The sequence below is a fragment of the Amblyomma mixtum genome, chromosome 9, assembly GCF_055824585.1.
Source record: "Amblyomma mixtum isolate Tamu chromosome 9, ASM5582458v1, whole genome shotgun sequence".
Classification (NCBI taxonomy): Eukaryota; Metazoa; Arthropoda; class Arachnida; order Ixodida; family Ixodidae; genus Amblyomma; species Amblyomma mixtum.
In genome coordinates, this window is record NC_143020.1 from 28,500,094 (window position 1) to 28,518,564 (window position 18,471).

The window sequence follows — 18,471 nt, forward strand, 5'->3', positions numbered from 1 at the left end:
GCCAAATCCGCTTCCGCGGCTTCATGCCGAAGACATAGTCATCATCCTGAAGCCCCGGGCGGCCGTCGCTCTCAGGGATGTGTATCAACATGGCGAGCTGGGAGCAGCGTTCGCGGCCTACCTGGGCGCCAAGGCCGCAGCATCCCTCAGCCTGCTCCCCACATGGGAGCAAAACCTGATCGTCGCAGGCACCCGGGAGCCGCACGCCGCGGACAAGCTTCTGCGGGAATTCGAACTTACAACATCGAAGGGCTCGCTCTCCATGTACGGGCAGCTGAAACTCACTGGCGACGTGTGCCGCGGCGTCATCACCGTGGCCAAGCACGAGACCAGTGAGTCGCTCCAAAACAAGATCCAGTGGCGTGCTGGAGAGCTTGCCGATATCCGCAAGCTTGGAAAATCAGACGTCGCGGCGCTCACCTTCGTGGGCAAAGTGGTGCCGCGATATGTTCACTATAATTCAGAGGTGACCCTTGTGCGGCCATACAAAAAAACCATCCCGGCCTGCGTGCTGTGCGGCACTGTGGGCCACCGTGCGGACACATGCCCCTGCCCGGACGAAAAGTGCGGCCTCTGTGGCCAAATGGTGAAAACCGTCGACGGGGTCAAGACACCTCATCAATGCACTCCAACATGTGCAGTCTGTGGACAAGCCCACGCTACCAACTCCCGAGACTGCACGGAAAAATTCCGGCAGCCCAAGGTGCCCGGCCCCAAGGCCAAACGCACAGTGCTCCGAGGAAACCAGCGACCTGGCAAGCCGCCAAGTCACCCAAATTCAGGTGCAAGTGCCGGAACGCCGCGTGGTGCTCTCGGCACCGACGACAAAGTGTCGTCGGCTTTGCAATCATCGGTTAAGTCAGCGCCCGGGAAGAAGACGCCGCCTCCACCGCCCAGCGGCAGGGACACTGGCCACTTCCCGGCCCTCAAGACATATGGCACTACCGGCGCCCGGGCATCAGCGCCTCAACACGGCAAACAACAGGTGAGCAGCTGGGCTGAGATCGCCTCCTCCTCCTCCCATCCCTCCTCCCCCCCAGTTACCGCCTCCACACTAGATGCGGAATACAAAAAACAGATAGACGTGCTCCGGGCACAGAATGAGCTTTTGCTCACCAAAATTCAAAATTTAGAATCAAAATTGGCGTCCGCCGTTCCGAGCCCACCGAACTCGGACGCAATGGAGAGCGACGCGGAGATCTCGCCTGTCCTCGTGACAGCCATCTCCGCGATGGAGGAACGCTTAACCTCTAAATTACGATCTATGATCGAGACCGCCATGGACCAGATCTTGACCAAGGTCAAATCTGCCATCCCCGCACTGGTCTCAAAACACATCTTGGACAACCCCCGCCTCCTCCGTCGGACGGGGCCCATTAGGGACGTATCCCGTCCTTCAAAATTCAACCATCTCATTATTGATTCGGACAATGAGGACAGTTGCCCCGCTTCTTCCGTCATCACCCCCTCGATGGCACAAGTAGCTGGCTCTGGGGCAGCCAATACCTCCTCCTCCCCCCTAAAAATTTTAAATCATGGCGAGACACCTTAATCAAAGGAGTTCCGCCATCTCCAATTCGGCCGTGTCCACTTCAATAACACAATGGAACTGTAGAGGCTTTAAAGACCGCACTAAGCGGGCCAATTTCCGCCTCTACCTTGAAACCTTCGAGTCCCTACCAGCCGTGGTTGCCCTCCAGGAGCCAGTCCTGGGCGCCACACTTTCAAATTACACGACGTTCCAACAGGATCCCGCGTCTTGTCTTCTCGTCCACAAAGCCTACACAGCCAACTTAGTAGATCTCGATCTCCAGCTCGAGTATTCTTATGTAATGGTGACTATCCTACCACTCCGCCGCAAGGACCCGCCGTTGCATATACTCAACGTGTACTGTTCTCCCAAACTTAAGCGAGTGACTTTTTCGGACCTCTTTAGCCGTGCGCTAAGAGTTGCGGGTCGCGATCCCCTGCTGATTGTGGGCGACTTTAACGCTCCCAGTCAGCTGTGGGGGTATCGCAAGGAGGAGTCGCGCGGACGTAAGTTGGCGGAACTTGCGTCCACGTTGGGCCTCACCCTCCACACGGACCCCGTCCACCCAACACGGCTAGGGAATTCTGTGACACAGGATACGTGTCCGGACTTAACCTTCACTCGCAACATACGACACGCAGACTGGCTCAACACCGAGGAGACCCTCGGTAGCGACCACTGCATCCTTAACACTACACTACGCACACGACCCCTCAAGCGTCCCAGAACACAAGCCCGCATCCCAGATTGGACGAAATTCAGGCAAAATTTTTACACACTTGATAATACACCCATTTCGGAGCAAGGATACCAGGCATGGTCCCAACAGCTGCTGACACACCTTTGCTCGCATGAAACTCAGATCCAGCTCTCAGATGCGGTCACGGACGTGGATAACCACCTTCTACACCTCTGGGAAGCCCGTCGCAGCCTCGTCCGCCGTTGGCGGCGCCAGAAACATAACAGAAAGTTTAAAGCTCGAATTGCCGAGCTTACCCAGAAAGCGGCAGAGTACGCGGCCCAACTCGCCGACTCCAACTGGGTGGATAGATGTAACACGGCCGCGCGACAAATGTCCAGCCGCAACACGTGGCGTCTCTTTCGAGCCCTAATCGACCCAACCCAAACACGAACAGAAACACAAAAACATTTGCAGCGAGCCATGCATGCTTTCCCTGGCAACACAACTCAACTGGCACAGAAACTTCGGGACCAGTATCTGTGTACAGCCCAAGACGCCCGTGGATCTGCGTACTTTTATGCAGGCAAGGAGAACACGGAGCTGGATCAACCTTTCCAGCTCCATGATCTGCGGGCGGCCCTCGCCAAAATGAAACGGGGCACTGCGCCAGGGAGGGATAAGGTCACCGTCAAGCTTTTGACGAACCTGCCCGACTTGGCATACCAGTCCCTCCTCGCCTACATCAATGCAATTTGGCGCGGGGACACCCCCCTTCCAATTGACTGGAAAACGGCTCTGGTCACTTTCATCCCTAAAACAGGCAAACAAGTTGACACAGATAACCTCCGCCCCATCTCTCTCACCTCTTGTGTGGGCAAACTCATGGAGACGATGGTGCGGGATCGGTTATCTGCATATCTTGAACACAAACATGTATTTGCGAGCACCATGTTCGGATTCCGCCCACACAGATCCGCACAGGATGTCCTCCTGCAACTTAATCGGGAAGTCCTTGACCCCCTCGAATGCCCCCATTCGGGTCGCCGCCTTCTTGCTCGACTCCATATCCAACACACCCCTCCAATGGAAGACAGGTTTCGCATCCCAGAACTGTGGAGACGTGCCCTCCACGTGCGGCCTCTTCCAACAAACATGTCACACGAAGACCATAATGGTCGGCGCCTGGCACGAGCGGAAGCGCTAGCCCGACATTATGGCAACAAAACAGGTGTATACTACGTGGACGCCTCCGGTCCTCACCACGGGGGATGGTACACGGCCGCGGTAGTTCACAACAGCAACACAGTTAACGGCCTCACCTTCAGAGCCAGAAGTGCAACACAAGCAGAAGAGGTCGCGATTGCTCTCGCGGCCTCACATTCCAATTCAAAATACATAATCACCGACTCGCGAGGGGCCTGTCGGAACGTCGAACAAGGCTGCACTCCCTTCCTAGCCTATCGAATATACCAAAATTGCATACGGGATACGGACCCCGCACACCGTTACATTATATGGGCCCCTGCTCATCAGGGGTTGGCAGGAAACGAGGCAGCAGACGCAGCCGCCCGCGCGCTCTCTCACCGGGCTGTTTTCTCCTCCCCACCCGATCAGGAACCCGATTTTAATCCGGTGGATACATTCAAAGAAATTACAGCCTACTATCAAAACAGTCATCGCCTTTACCCAAGCCCATGTAAAGGCCTCAAGAAGGCGGATGAGCGGCTCCTTCTCCGCCTTCTCACCAATACATTACTGTGCCCGGCAGCACTAAAGCATTTTGACCCCTCCTGTAACGGCAGCTGCCCGCACTGTAGTGCGGTGTCTTCTGACACCTATCACATGGTGTGGGCCTGCCCCTCCAACCCGGCTATTCCCCCCATCCCCAACCCAACCCGGGAGGACTGGGAGGCGACCCTGCTCGGCTGCCACGACTTAAAGGCCCAACAAGCCTTAGTCGGGCGCGCCCGGGCAGCGGCCACCGCCACTGGGGTCCCATACTAGGGACCTCCACCTAGTCTTTGTAAGGATCGGTCCCTTACGGGCTGATCCAAGCATACCTCCTGTCCTTTCTTAATAAATGTTTTCACCACCACCACCAAGTAGCTTAAAACATGGTTGAGGTGTCCACTGTTTCAAGAGGGCAGTTATGCGCCTTCTCTCTAGTTTAGGCGTCCACCGAGATGTGTGAGACAGATAGTGCGCCATTTGCTTTCCTCAAAAATCTATTTATCGATTTTGCCCTCTGCTTTTCAAGCTCCTGCTCTATTTGTTTCGCAGCTTAAAGCGCTACTAAGGTGTCCACTGCTGGTTACAACGAACAACGGCGACATCGACGCCGCGAAACGCAGTAACGGGCGCCAAAGAGCTGCGCTCTAAAACTTACTGTCTTATTTTCAGGGAACTAGCATATATTTTTGAGAAGTGCATTTTCTCGGATAATTCGGGGCTGTGTGAACACAAGGCACTATGAGCACGTATGACTAACAGACATATTTCAAGAGCGAAGAATTTTTTTTTACAACTTTGTAGTGGCAGGGTTTATTACGGTACGAGTGTATGAAGATATGGTGCTTTGTTGTCTACGGAGAGCAGGGATGATATTGCCACATTCCTGGACATTCTCGTGGCGCCGTCTCCTGGCCGAACTGCCTTAACCGCCATCCTGGCTAGCCTTAGCCATGGTGGCGGGCAGTGCTTCTTCGTCGTCTCTTCTTCGGGTTCCGCTCGGGAGTTCGATGCTGTCTGGCACTGCTCAGTAAAACGTGACCTGGCTTTCCCGACTGTATAGCCGTGACATATTTGGTGGAGGTGCTGGGTAACGTCCCATGTACACTGACTCTGAGGACACCTTTGAAGCCAGCTCTCAGTGCGTGGACACAACCCCCGTCCACAAAGCGAGCCGCCGCCTGCGAGGCTTACAGCCAGGGTTCAGCGGCCTGACAAAACCGGCAAGAGATATGACATCAACCACTGGTAGCCAGACCACTCAACGTTTTGGAGCTGACACTCCCTTCGTGCTTCATGCGCCCAGGTCACCGCCGACGTTCCACGGTGACAGGTTCGAGGACGTTGAAGACTGGTTGGCCAGTTTCAACCGTGTGGCAGCCTTCAACCAGTGGGACGGTGAGCGCAAGTTGAGGAACGTTTACTTCGCACTAGAGGACTCGGCAAAGATCTGGTTCGAGAACCACGAGACCTCTTTTGCCACCTGGGAGGTTTTTCGTCGCGAGCTGCTGGCGACATTCGGCACCAGTGAACGGAAAGAGAAGGCGGAAGTCGCTCTGCACTCGAGGTCGCAGCAGCAGCGTCACCATGTTCGTTGAGGACATGATGCGCCTCTTCAGTCGAGCCGACCCTGCTATGGCCGAGGCAAAGAAAGTGCGGCACCTGATGCGGGGCGTTAAGGAGCAGCTGTTTGCTGGACTTATCCGCGACCCTCCAAGGACAGTGGCCGATTCTACGAAGGAGGCAGTGAGCATGGAACGCTCCTTGCAGGAACGCGGTGCGCAGTACGGCCGTCAGGCTAGTATGGCAGCCGCTCAAACCTGCACGCCTACGACGCTGCCTCCTGAAGATCTTCGAGACCTTGTAAGGAGCATCGTTTGCGAAGAACTCGCGAAACTCCGCTTCGAAGCTCCACAGGCCAGCGTCGCCGCCCTGTCGGACGTGGTACGGGATGAAATCCGTCGAGTGGTGCAGCCAGCACCAGTTGTTCCGGAGCCGCAACCCTACATCATGACCTACAGCGAGGCACTTCGACGGCCTGCGGCAGTGGCCCAAGCTTTTTCACCTGTGCCGGCTGTGCAGTACCCACGTCCAACTGTGCCCACCACCGTGCCGCAGGAATTCCGGCCCGCCATGCGTAAAGCGGGCATCTGGCGAACGCCGAGGAACCGACCACTTTGCTACCACTGCGGTGAGCCCGGCCACATCCTGCGCCACTGCCCCTACCGTCGGATGGGTTTAAGGGGTTTTGCTTCAGACGCTCATCGACCACGCTACGGCGAGCGACCCCAAGAAATTGAACAGTACCTGACGTCCAACTTGCAGGCTCAGACCGTGCCGCGATGCCAGTCTCGATCCCCATTGCAAGAAGATTCTCTTCTCCCAGCCGCCTGTCGACCTCTGGCGAATTCAGAGGCAGGTCCCCACGGCGGGAAAACTGAAGACGGCGTCCTCTGGGGGTAGGGCCGCCGCAGCTAGAAAGAGACAAGAGCCTCCACTCGACGATTTGCAGCGACGACGAGACCAACGACCACCTGACCCGACGAGCCCACCGACGAAGAGCCAGCAGTTGGCTTCTACGGAAATACCAGTAACCGCCGATAACTGTGAAGTAACCGCACTGGTAGATACCGGCGCTGATTTCTCTGTGATAAGCAGCCGGCTAACCACGACCCACAGAAAGGTTTTGACACCCTGAACTGGGCCGCAGATCCGCACAGCCGGCGGCCATGTTGTGACGCCAACCGGCGTTTGCACCTTACGAATTCAGATCCGCGGCGTCACTTTCCCCGGCTGCTTTGCTGTGCTTCCTGAGTGTTCTAAAGACCTGATTCTCGGTCTGGATTTCCTACAGGAATATGGGGCTGTCATCGGCTTTAAGGAGCTGATCGTCTCGTTTGCCGCACACCGTACTGTTGGCGACGAACCGCAGCAACGCAGGACTAAGTTGCGGGTCTGCGATGATGACTTGGTGATTCCGCCGAGAACCACAATGTTAGTAACTGTGGAGTGCGATGACAGCGCCGGCGCTGATGGCATCGCTGGAGCCAACATGTCACAGCTCCTGGGTCGGCAAATGTGTGTAGCTCGCGGGCTTATAGAACTGAACAATAAGCGAGCCGAACTACTGATAACAAACTTCGGTTGTGAACCCCAACGTTTAGCGGCCAACACAACGATTGCTTATTTTGAAGAACTCGGGGAATGCGCCGGAGAGTACGCGTTGACGGGGACTACGAAGTCAATAGAATCACCGAATGTTCCGGTTCAACTCGACGTGAACCCGAATCTCCTGCCTAGTCAAAAACGCAACCTGCAGACTGTCATTGCCTCTTTCGGGGACTGTTTTGCGTCAACCTCCAGAGTTAGACAAACGCCGATAACAAAACATCGAATTATAGTTGATGAAAGCCAGAGACCATTACGCCAGTCGCCGTACCGGATATCTTCAAAGGAACGGTATGCAATTCGAAGACAAGTTCAAGAAATGCTCCGGGACGACGTGATACAGCCATCGAAGAGCCCGTGGGTGTCGCCTGTGGTCCTAGTTGCAAAGAAAGATGGGACCCTACGGTTTTGTGTTGATTACCGACGTCTGAACAAAGTAACCCAACTCTGCCTTTTCCACAAGTTATACTACAGTTTTCCTCAATTGCACTGCACACTTCTACTCCCTCCCAATAGAACATCTCGTCGTCTTTTTAACAGCCTGAGCCTACAGCGTTTACATGGTTCCACCAATGCCTTTCAAAAATCATTTCTGCCATCCGCCATTGAACTGTGGAATGAGCTGCCTGAGGCAGTTGTAACTGAGCGCGATGCAAATAAATTCAAAACCCTGCTTTTATCTCATCCTTTTCGTTAGCGCATTTACAGTATAATGCCCGACAATTTTCAGTACCACCTCTGCACATGTTACATTTTTGAACCCTTGTCTGCTAATCAGTGTTCCCGTTTTCTTCCTGTATATATAGCGTGATGGCCACAGTGTACCTGTGATTGTTCCCTTTTTCGTTTTTCAATGCTCTTTTAACAATTGTTTTGCCTTCTTCACTGTTATATTTCAAATGTTCCTATTGTTTGTGATTTCGTATTTTTGCTCACCCCTTATGTAATGCCCCACCTAGGGGTCCTTAAGGGAAAATAAATGATGATGATGAACTAAAAAAGACGTTTATCCTTTGCCGTGCATTGATGACTCCCTAGACCGCCTGCGCCACGCCAAATACTTTTCATCACTCGATTTACGGAGCGGCTACTGGCAAATAGAGGTGGACGAACGTGACCGGGAGAAGACCGCATTTATTACCCCGGACGGTTTGTACGAATTCAGCGCGCTCCCCTTCGGTCTATGCTCAGCTCCGGCAACTTTCCAACGGATGATGGACACTGTGCTTTCTGATCTCAAATGGCAGTCGTGTCACGTGTCAACCTGGATGATGTTGTCATCTTCTCCGACACTTTAGAAGAACACCTCAGCCGCTTACGCGCTGTTTTCGAAGCTATCCGTTTCAGCTGGTCTCTCCCTTAAGCCCGAAAAATGTCACTTCGCTTTCCAGGAGCTGAAGTTTTTGGGCCACATTGTGAGCGCCAAGGACGTTAGCCCAGACCCCGACAAGACTGCCGCCATCGCTTCTTTTCCCATCCCTGCTGACAAGCGAAGTGTGCGCCGTTTTCTGGGTCTCTGCGCTTACTATCGGCGTTTTGTGAAGAACTCCCGAATAGCTGAGCCCCTTACTCGCCTCACCAAAGATAACGAACCGTTCTTCTGGGGTCGGGAGCAGCAACATGCCTTCGAAGAGCTACGCATGCGTCTTCAAAGTACACCCATACTTGGGCACTTCGGTGAGGCAGCTGACACAGAACTGCACACAGACGCGAGTAACGTTGGCCTTGGTGCGGTACTTGTACACTGGCAGGATGGTGTCGAACGCGTAATCGCTTACGCAAGCCGCACGTTATCACGGTCTGAGGTGAACTATTCCGCCACCGACAAAGAATGTCTAGCTATTGTGTGGGCAGTAACGAAATTTCGACCCTATTTGTATGGCCGCCCTTTCCGAGTGGTGAGCACCACCACTCGCTGTGTTGGTTGGCAAATCTCAAGGATCCCTCAGGGCGACTCGCACGCTGGAGCCTCCGACTGCAAGAATTTGATGTCACCATCGTGTATAAATCAGGGCAAAAGCACAGTGATGCAGATTGTTTGTCCCGTGCCCCACTTCCAGCCAGCACCGTGGACCTCGATGACGATTCCCTTTTCCTTGGGGTCATCTCCGCGTCCACCCTGGCTCACCGCCAACGAGACGACATTGAATTACGGTCCCTGTTTGACTATCTCGAAGGAAGCGCTCAGACTCCGCCCCGCATCTTTTCACGCGGCCTGCCATCATTCGGTTTACGGGAGGGCATCCTGTACAAAAAGAACTATAGGTCGACGGAGGCTGCCTATCTACTCGTTATCCCTAATGCCTTTCGCGATGAAGTCTTGCAGGCGTTCCACGATGATTCTTCCTCTGGTCACCTTGGTTTCTCCCGAACGTTGGCACACATACGGCAAAAGTATTACTGGCCCAAGCTCGCGGAGGTTGTGAAACGCTACGTCCGAACTTGCCGCGAGTGTCAACGTCGCAAGACGTCGTCGACTAAGCCGGCCGGACTATTGCAGCCTGTTTATCCACCACAAGTTCCTTTCTACCAAGTCGGCATGGATTTACTCGGCCCATGTCCGGAGTCTTCGCTGGGTAACCGGTACATTGTGGTCGCCACCGACTACCTCAGTCGATACTGTGAGACGAAAGCTCTTCCCAGTGGAACAGCTGCGGAAATTGCCACCTTCTTCATGCACAACATCGTGCTTCGTCATGGCGCACCCACGGTCGTTATAACTGACAGAGGAACGGCGTTTACCTCGGCGCTGACACAGGAAGTTATGCCACTCAGCGGCACGAGTCGCCGACGAACAACAGCTTATCACCCCCAAACTAATGGACTCACTGAGCGCCTAAATAAGACGATCGCCCTCATGATTTCCATGTATGTCGATGACGATACCGCAACTGGGATGCAGTACTCCCTTACGTTAAATTCGCATATAACACCGCGCTGCAAGAGACTACTCACTTCACACCGTTTCGCTTAGTCCATGGTCGCGAGGCCGTGACAATGCTCGACCCAATGCTGCTTCCTGGTAGTGAAAACTCCACTGTCGTGGGGGCCGACCGCTTTGTTCAAGAAGCCGAGGCCGCCCGCCAACTTGCTCGGCAGCATATCCGGCATCAACAAGAAAAAGACGCTCGCCGGTACAACCATCGCCACAGGGATGTCGCTTACCAGCCCGGAGAACATGTTTGGGTGTGGAGCCCAGTTCCTCAACGAGGGCGCTCTGAAAAGCTTCTTCGGCGGTACTTTGGCCCCTATAAAGTGTTACGCCAACTCGGCGAGGTAAACTATGAAGTTCTGCCTCAAGGCACTGTTCGTTCCTCTAGACGACCAACGTCCGAAGTTGTGCATGTCGCCCGAATGAAGCCTTACCACGCCCGCTAGCAGCTCACTCGTCACTACCTTCTCTCTTTCCACTAGGCTCTTAACCGTGCGCCCCCGTCGAGATGGTGATCGGCCAGAACCGCCTCATGGAATTCGGCAACGTCAATGCCCATCCCACACTTGCCGTGCTGTTCAACCACAACACGCTGCAGCTTGAGTATTTCGTCGGACAGAGTACCCACGCTTCTGTGTCGCGAACGCTGAACGACCGCGTGCTGCTCCCACTGGCAGTAGCCAATGTCCAGACGACTAAGAGCGCAAAGGTCATGGCATTCTCCATCCTGACCGCCCATATGCTCCAGCTATCCGCATCTGTGATGATTGTCTTATTGCCTCTGCCTCCTCGCGTACGAGATCACGATGGCCGAGAGAGTGGATTCCGCACCCGTCGCCGATAACTACTATATGCACCAGGACTACTGCGCCTCTGCAAGGGCACTCCATGATCAGCGGACGTTCGTGCCCCAAAAGCCCGTGCCCGGGGAAGCGGCTGTCGGACCACACGCCCTGCTGCGCCGAGGGCGGCGCTTTCCAGAGGGGGGGGGGGGGGGGGGGAGCAATGCCACATTCCTGGACATTCTCGTGGCGCCGTCTCCTGGCCGAACTGCCTTAACCGCCATCCTGGCTAGCCTTAGCCATGATGGCGGGCAGTGCTTCTTCGTCGTCTCTTCTTCGGGTTCCGCTCGGGAGTTCGCTGCTGTCTGGCGCTGCTCAGTAAAACGTGACCTGGCTGTCCCCGCTGTATAGCCGTGACAATATAATGATTTAGTTTAATTTTGATTAAATTCCGGCCCTCCTTGCTATTCGTTATTTTGCCATGCCTTCGCTGTCACCAGAACCAGTCATACATACGGGTCGTTGGTAAGAAATGATCAAATTGGACGAAAAATTTGTTTTACTGGGGTCTTGCATTCAATATGCACCCGGGCGCAGCTAATTACTATAAGAAAATCGTGTAACGAAAAAGGCTACCTAATTTTTTTTCGCCTTCCATCTACAAATGGCTAAAAATCTATATCCATGCTGCAAGTAGCTTATGATTAATAAATTTATTAGCAAATGAAAGATCCACAATATCACAAGAATGCACGACACTACATTGTCATACAGGTTGCTACTTTTGCGAATGACCAAAGTTTATTAAAACCTTGATGTGGCTAATTTCTTGCAAGGATGAAGTGTACGTGTATACGAATATGCTAATACGAAGAATACGAATAAAAGGAAATGCTGCTATGTAATGTTGCTAATCTTTCCCTTTGCACGCAGACTTTGGCGATGAGGATGAGAAAAAGTTGTTAGATTGTATGAGCAGGTCCAGTACACAGGTAGGTTGTTTGCTCGGCTTAGCAGTTTTGCTGAAGCGGCTCTCTCTCGCAATGAACGAGTAAAACAGGAAGCGCAACATCCATATCACTCGAGATTGCGCAAGAGCAGTGACATTCAATGCGATTTTTTGGCATCTATAATCTGAAAGCATATTATGGCAAGCATGTGTTTTGCTTGAATTGACTTCACTTCACTTGATTACCTTCAAGACCACACTCTGGGGGTATTACATAAGTCTAGGAGTGCAGATATTAATTGGATATGATTGCCTACATGCTATTTGTGAAGTGGATATTTAAACTGTTAACAAAACTTGATGCGCAGCTAGGTATGGCATCAACGTCTTGGGGAAAGCTAATCCATTCTTTAACAGTGCGATGAAAAAAGGATGCAGAAAAAGTGACGCTGCGGGCGCGTCCTTGGTTTCTTGATTTTTTTTTTTGTGTCGGAGAGAAAAATTTTTTTCTCCGTCTAAGAACAATCATTCCTTTGCCGTATGGAACGCATACTGTGTTCAGCAGCATCTCAATAAGTGAACATGCACGGGCTGCAATGAACAGGTATAGACATGCACAGCCTTTTATGCAAAGGGCCTTGCAGCGGTCATAGTTTGAATCCAAAGAAAATTGGCAGGGAGCCATGCAAGGATTGTCTTCCCGACAGTATGTTATTCTTTGCTATATCTAAGAGAGGGTAAATGACAGGCATAGTATGGAGTACCGGAGCTAAAACGCAATTTCTATGCTTCCTTCTTTTTTCTCCATAACGGCTCCTACGATATGGACGTCACGACGAATAAAGTTGCGCCCTGTCGCTATTAAGAATGGTAACCTCCCTCGCGCCAAAGTTTTGATATTGTCTTAAGATTAAGATAGGAAAGTTTGATTTTTAAAATTGTCTTTTAGAGCTAGATAAGCACTCTCGTCTGGGCGAGTTGGTTCATAACAGCAATTAAAGGAATAAAATAGCTCAAAGAGATTGTAGAAGAAAACGAAAGAGATGTGAGGGCTGTCCTCCCGTCTCTTTCGTTTTCTTCTGCAATCCCTTTGCGCAATTTTATTCCTTTTAGAGTTAAGAAGGCGCTTTTTGCGGCATTGCATTGCCAGCGGTGTAGCGCATCAAAATGCAGCTAAAACATGCTAAATTTTAGGATGGTGAACTAATATTTATTATTAGCTTTTTAACTATTACTGTTATGCTTAATTATTGAGAGCCGCATAGCCCGCCATTGCTAGTATCGGTGTCATTTTTCAGTGTTGCCTAGCGTTAGTAATACTCACATCAGTTTTTAGAATTTCGGAAAAGCTGTTAGCCTCGACGCTTTTACCAAGCAAATTTTCCGTATTTCGACCAGTTACGCCCACTGAAGAGGTTGTTTCCCCTGCAAGCTTCTCGACAATCCACGTATTTAGCTGCGGTGTGGCCGCAATTTCTCGGGCCACTGCGCCGAGGGTACCTACGTTTTCGAAGTTCTAAAAAACAATATGAATATTACTTACTGTGGGTTACGATTCTCTCAAGAAATAAAAAGATTTACAGTAATAGCCTCAAATGTTAAATACTCGGTATTAGTTAACTAGCCTACTAGTTTGCATGCGTTTGCTGTAATTTGATGTTCTACGCCACTGCAATGCTACGGCAAAAAAAAAAACACTGTCTCAAAAAGTCTGTTCTAAAAAAAAAATCCAGTTCTTAGCGGAGACACCAGGCAATTCTGCGCATTTTTGGTGGTAATATACTTTCAGTATTACGCTCATGCCTGAGGAAAACAACACAAGCACCCCTTCTAATGTATATTTTTTTACTCAAGGGCACCGACTTAGCATTAAACCTTACAGTGGTGCCTATCTTCTAGTTTGGCAGCGTTCCTAATTTGTAGCTTTAAGATGTGACGTGCATACGGAGACGGCATCTGATCGAATTAAGTTATAATGTACAATGAGCAAACTTGGGGAATTCTAAATCTGTCTTATGTCATCTCATGATGAGACTTCATAAGGAATTTTGCTTTAGAGACCTGCAATTTACTTTTCATTACACTGAATTTACTAAAAGTGCAAGCTCGCCTCGCTGGATTCTGAAAAGGTACCCGGATTTCCATGTTCACGCAAATCACCTTTGTCATTTTATCAACAAATGCGCGCATTTTTTTTATTGGTTTCCTAATATAAGGACGCTAGCATTCAGTAATAACCAGCAGATTAGTGACGTATACGAGGAGATGCGTAACGCTCTACGAATTCGCATAGCACAAAGTTGTCCTGTTTATTTACTTTAGCAAGGAGGAAATCTCCTGCGAGCAATTGTGAAGCTCCACAGTGCTATAAGAGGCTGAAGAACGGCGCGGAGGCGGTGTCGTATTGTTCTTTTCCACTGGTGTTGCGTTGTCGTCGCTAGGATCTTTTAGCTTACCTAACAGCAAAAATACCTTTATTTTTTCGGTCGAGCTCGGCTGTCTTTTTAATCCATCGTGTAATGTTTTTTTTTTTGCTGGTTATAGCACTTATGTAACGTATCATCCCTCCATTCTCGCACTTGTTGATTGCTTCCCTACTTTCATGTGTGAGGAAAACAAGGCCTGCAGTAATATGTCGAGTCCTGAAATGAAATTTCGAAGTGAATACTGTGACTCATCGGGCACTTTCTCTTGCTTCCTGTTATTGAAATCAGAAGTGCTGGAAGGAGAAGTGGTGCCCTAGAATAAGTGAAGGGTTAATATGCAATTTAACTGTGCGAAGTTCTTTTCAGTCTAAAACATTACTCAGCAAAGAAGGAAGGAACACTCAAACTTTTGCTATAGAAGTATGGAAATTAAACGTAAGTGCGCAGTTCTTCACAGCCAATACGCACGCGAAGAGCGTCGAGTCTTGGCGTCCTTGGCCAAAAGAGGTCCCTAGCGGTCGTAGCAATTCGAGCCCCAGTCCTATTTCTGAAGTACTAAATTTATTGTGCGGTTTTAGGGTGATGTGCAGAGGTGGTTTGCTGGTGGATAGTAGTTTAGGAAGGCAGCTGGGTTTCATACCTTTATGTACTCGATTTCTCCGTCGTTTCTTGTTCCACTGCTGCGTGGGCTTCTAGTGAGTTGAGACCTTTTAGAAGGTGATTGTAGGTGGGCTCCTGGCAGCTAGTGTTTCTGGAGATACACCTAGGTTAGGTGTATGGTGGATGGTGTTCCTGAGAGCTGAAGAAGGTGGAAGAAGAGCTGGGGTGGTGAATCGAGGGTGTCGGTCGGCTGGAATTCTGCTTGCTAGGCAGGTGTGGTAATTGGCGGGTGGTACTTCTGGATGGTGTAGACTTAAGGCTCCGAAGGTTCACAACGATAACGCCGGCATTTTCACGAAGCACCAGTCTGGCTGTATTATCTGTGAAACGAATGAAGAATGAATCCCGAAGGGCTATGCAGTAACTCGGTGATCCATCCTGTCCAGTGATCGCACTGTAACCTGCCATAGCTCCTCGCAAATCTCCCCCATCAGCAGCCTGTCTCCCCCTTCGTCTTTGCTTTCCCACTTTCTGTCTGCAGCCCCTACCGTCTTAACGAAGGAAAGCTCATGTACCTCTGCTCACTTTACCGCATGCCACCTGAGGCTTCAGGCGGAGGGACATTTCTAAAGCTAACGTATTAGAGCTGAAAGCGCGAAGGCCGGGTCCAACAGGAGCCTTGCTATGACTAGTGCTGCATGGTCGAACATGACCAATGTCATCGGCTTATGGAGGAAAACGTCCACGATGTGTGCACAGGGCTCACAGTAATGTTGAGACGGGCAGATACCCTTCAAGAAAGGAGTTATGTGGCGATGCATGATCTCTTTATGCTAAGGAGTATGTCTGGGCATTAACTGTTGAGAGCGTTGTTTTGGGAATATGTACACGTTTGTACAGGCGTGACGATAATGCTTGCGGATAATTGTGAGACAAAAAAAACGATTAGGGCGGAACTCTTGGCAGTCAAATTTGGATGGTCCGAGAAATAAAAAAGCGCTTCTCACTAGAACTTTCATCGTGCGATGTACCAAAAAGGGCTAGGAGCGGGCGACATACTTGAGCGACTGTTCTTCCGTTGCGCTTTTTTTTTCGGCTTCCTTTCTTTTAGCGCGAGATGCTTTACTAGCCAGATGACGGAAAAAAATTGCCCGATGTCGGCGGTGTCTGCGTTGGCGACCGTTTGATGCTTCGCAGTCGGAGCGCCCGGTGGCTTCAGGCGCTCCGGCAACCTAGGTGCACCACCTTAGTCACGTGACCGTGTGACGTCATCACAACCTGCCCGTCGGATTGTGAGCAAACTGATAGTTGCAGGTTGCAGATAAATTAATGACTGGTCACCCGGAAAGAGCAACCTGGGTAGGCCCACTGCTGGGAGAACCTGCCATCGCAAAACAATGGCGCATTGCTTAACCGCTGCACCAGTGCGCCAGGAATGGCGAGAGGACTCTCGGGGATCTGTACATGTCAAATACACAGATAATGACCTTGTGTATAGATCTGAATTAACTCATTAAGCTACCTCGTCATGCTTTTTAGGCGGAGCTGAAGTGCTCGCTTCAATTTTTGTTTCAGAGAGTTTGGCTACCAGCACTTTTCAGTTCATTTCAGATCTCTTGAAGTGCTCAGAAGCATACGTTGTTGAACGTGGAGTTCATTTCTAGTAACCGCCGTGGCAGTGCGTTGCCTATTAATTTTTGGCGTGTCATCTGGCGGTTGTGCAAACAAGAGGAACTTGCAGTCACGTTTTATTTCCTGTGTTAAAGATCCCACGAGGATAGAAATAATACGGAGACATAATCAAAGCCTTGCCTCGTTGCCAATGCGCAGCTTTCCTTGAAAATAAAAAGAGAAACCTATTAATTTTTGTTTCTGAAATCTACCATTGCGTCCCAGCGTAGCTAGCGTACCAGTAATTGTAGTAACAGGCCGGCAGCAGCGCGGATGCTTAATCGCAAGGCATTCATACATCTTTCCACCTTTCCTGGAATGAACCCGAAAAAGCGACGTGACCGCTTGTATGAATATCACGAGTCTTCAGGCAGGCTATTTTTTACCGTCTTTTCCTGAGACTCAAGAACAGGCTCTCTGTTAACCTAGTACAAGGAAACGCACTCAGCGCGGTCTATAATCTTTAATGGTAAAAAAAAAAGAATGCGCAGTGGTATAACAAACGCTAGAAAAGACTGCGATTGATCGGAAGGAACACATGAAAGGCCAAAAAAGTTTCTTGTCAAGCTTTGAAAAGACGTCGGGTGGGGCGGCACAGGTCGGCTCATTTTCTTAATGAATAAAAGTTGCTGAAAAAGGAAAAATGCCGCCTGGGCTCTGCGGATCTCTGCGTCCATCTAATTTGATTTTAGTGAGTGCATATTATATTTCATTTCTTCGTATTGGCAACAAGGGCGCAAAAAGACGAAATGCGCCCGCGCAAGAGGAGACCGCCGGAATCGGAAGCTTTCGGGCATCTGTTTAAAATATGACCTACTTTTCCATTTAACCCACGTTTCTATTCTACCAATGTCATTTATATTCTTGGCTGTGCGCATTTCAATAGGGTTCTGTTGGCATTTACATTTTTTTTTGTCTGTCTCGTGAAATATCGTAAAAGGTTAACTCGGCCATTGTATTAAACAGTCTGAAAAGGTCAGTCAGCACGGTTGGAAATTCTGTAGGAAGATACTACTCTTTTTAGCTATAAAGGTTTACTTTCTCTTGTATTTGTTGCAAAAATAAAAGTTCTTTAGGTTATAAATATGTTGTATATGCCTCCGATATGCACTTGATATATACAAGCGGAATGGGGACGACATGCGCTGCTATGTTACAAAAGTATATGAGCGAATTTTTATAATCTAGACGTCAGCGAATGTTGCGCAGAAATGGTGCACTGTGATGTTGCGCAATTCGTATAGCAGGCAAAAAGTGGGAATTATATATAAATAAGGTTTTTATTCTTATAACATACAGTTAGTATACAGCTCGAATTAGCATGGTGTCGTTTGCGCGTGAAGCCGGGCAGTGCAGCGGGCGTTGCAGCATGGTTTCGCGGTCCCATGGTGCCTAAGCGGCCGAACCGCATGAGTGAATGCTGTATACTCCGATTCATTTTCCAAAAGTGCACTATGACGCCTGGCCGCTTGTCCGATCTAGTATCCACTGAAAATGCCTGTCAGTGTCCATGGTAATACTGACCCCGATAAGAAGGGTTACCGGCGCCTGGGGCATTGATCGAATGTTAACGAAACCGCTGAGGGAGTAAGGACAGCGCCGTGGGCGCCATGAGCACAAAGAGGATAACTTTAACGTTAACATATAGAAGGAGGACACCACGTATGGGGAGGAAACATGGACTGATGACACTCCACGTGAAATAAAACAGGAGCCATGGACTTGCGCAAGCTACACTCTATGTAAAGTTGCCCTGTTGCGCCTTGCCTTTTATAAAAGGGAATGTACTTGAGGACTGCTAACACCTTTTTTGCTCCCATATAGGGGCATTCGTGTTTGGAGTGTATCTCGTGTTTTGATAGAGTAAAAGAGTAGACCTTAAAAGCAGGGAAACGTTCATTCACCGGAGTGTGACCGTAGGCTCACCGGAGTCTCGGATGAAGCGATAACAGTTTGTGTTGGTTACTGGGCTACTGATGATCAATGGGAAACATATTTGCCC

General features: G+C 50.3%; 1 protein-coding gene across 1 annotated transcript in view; it reads left to right on the forward strand.

Annotated features, from left to right (window-relative positions):
• The first annotated feature begins 220 nt into the window (after window positions 1-220).
• The window catches only part of LOC149328611 (venom metalloproteinase Antarease-like), an 82,343-nt gene continuing 64,092 nt past the window's right edge, over window positions 221-18,471 (forward strand). Inside the window, exon 1 of the mRNA XM_089562296.1 lies at window positions 221-985. Coding sequence (XP_089418422.1) covers window positions 263-985 — 723 coding nt within the window. The 5' untranslated portion in view covers window positions 221-262. The remainder of the gene's footprint in view (window positions 986-18,471) is intronic.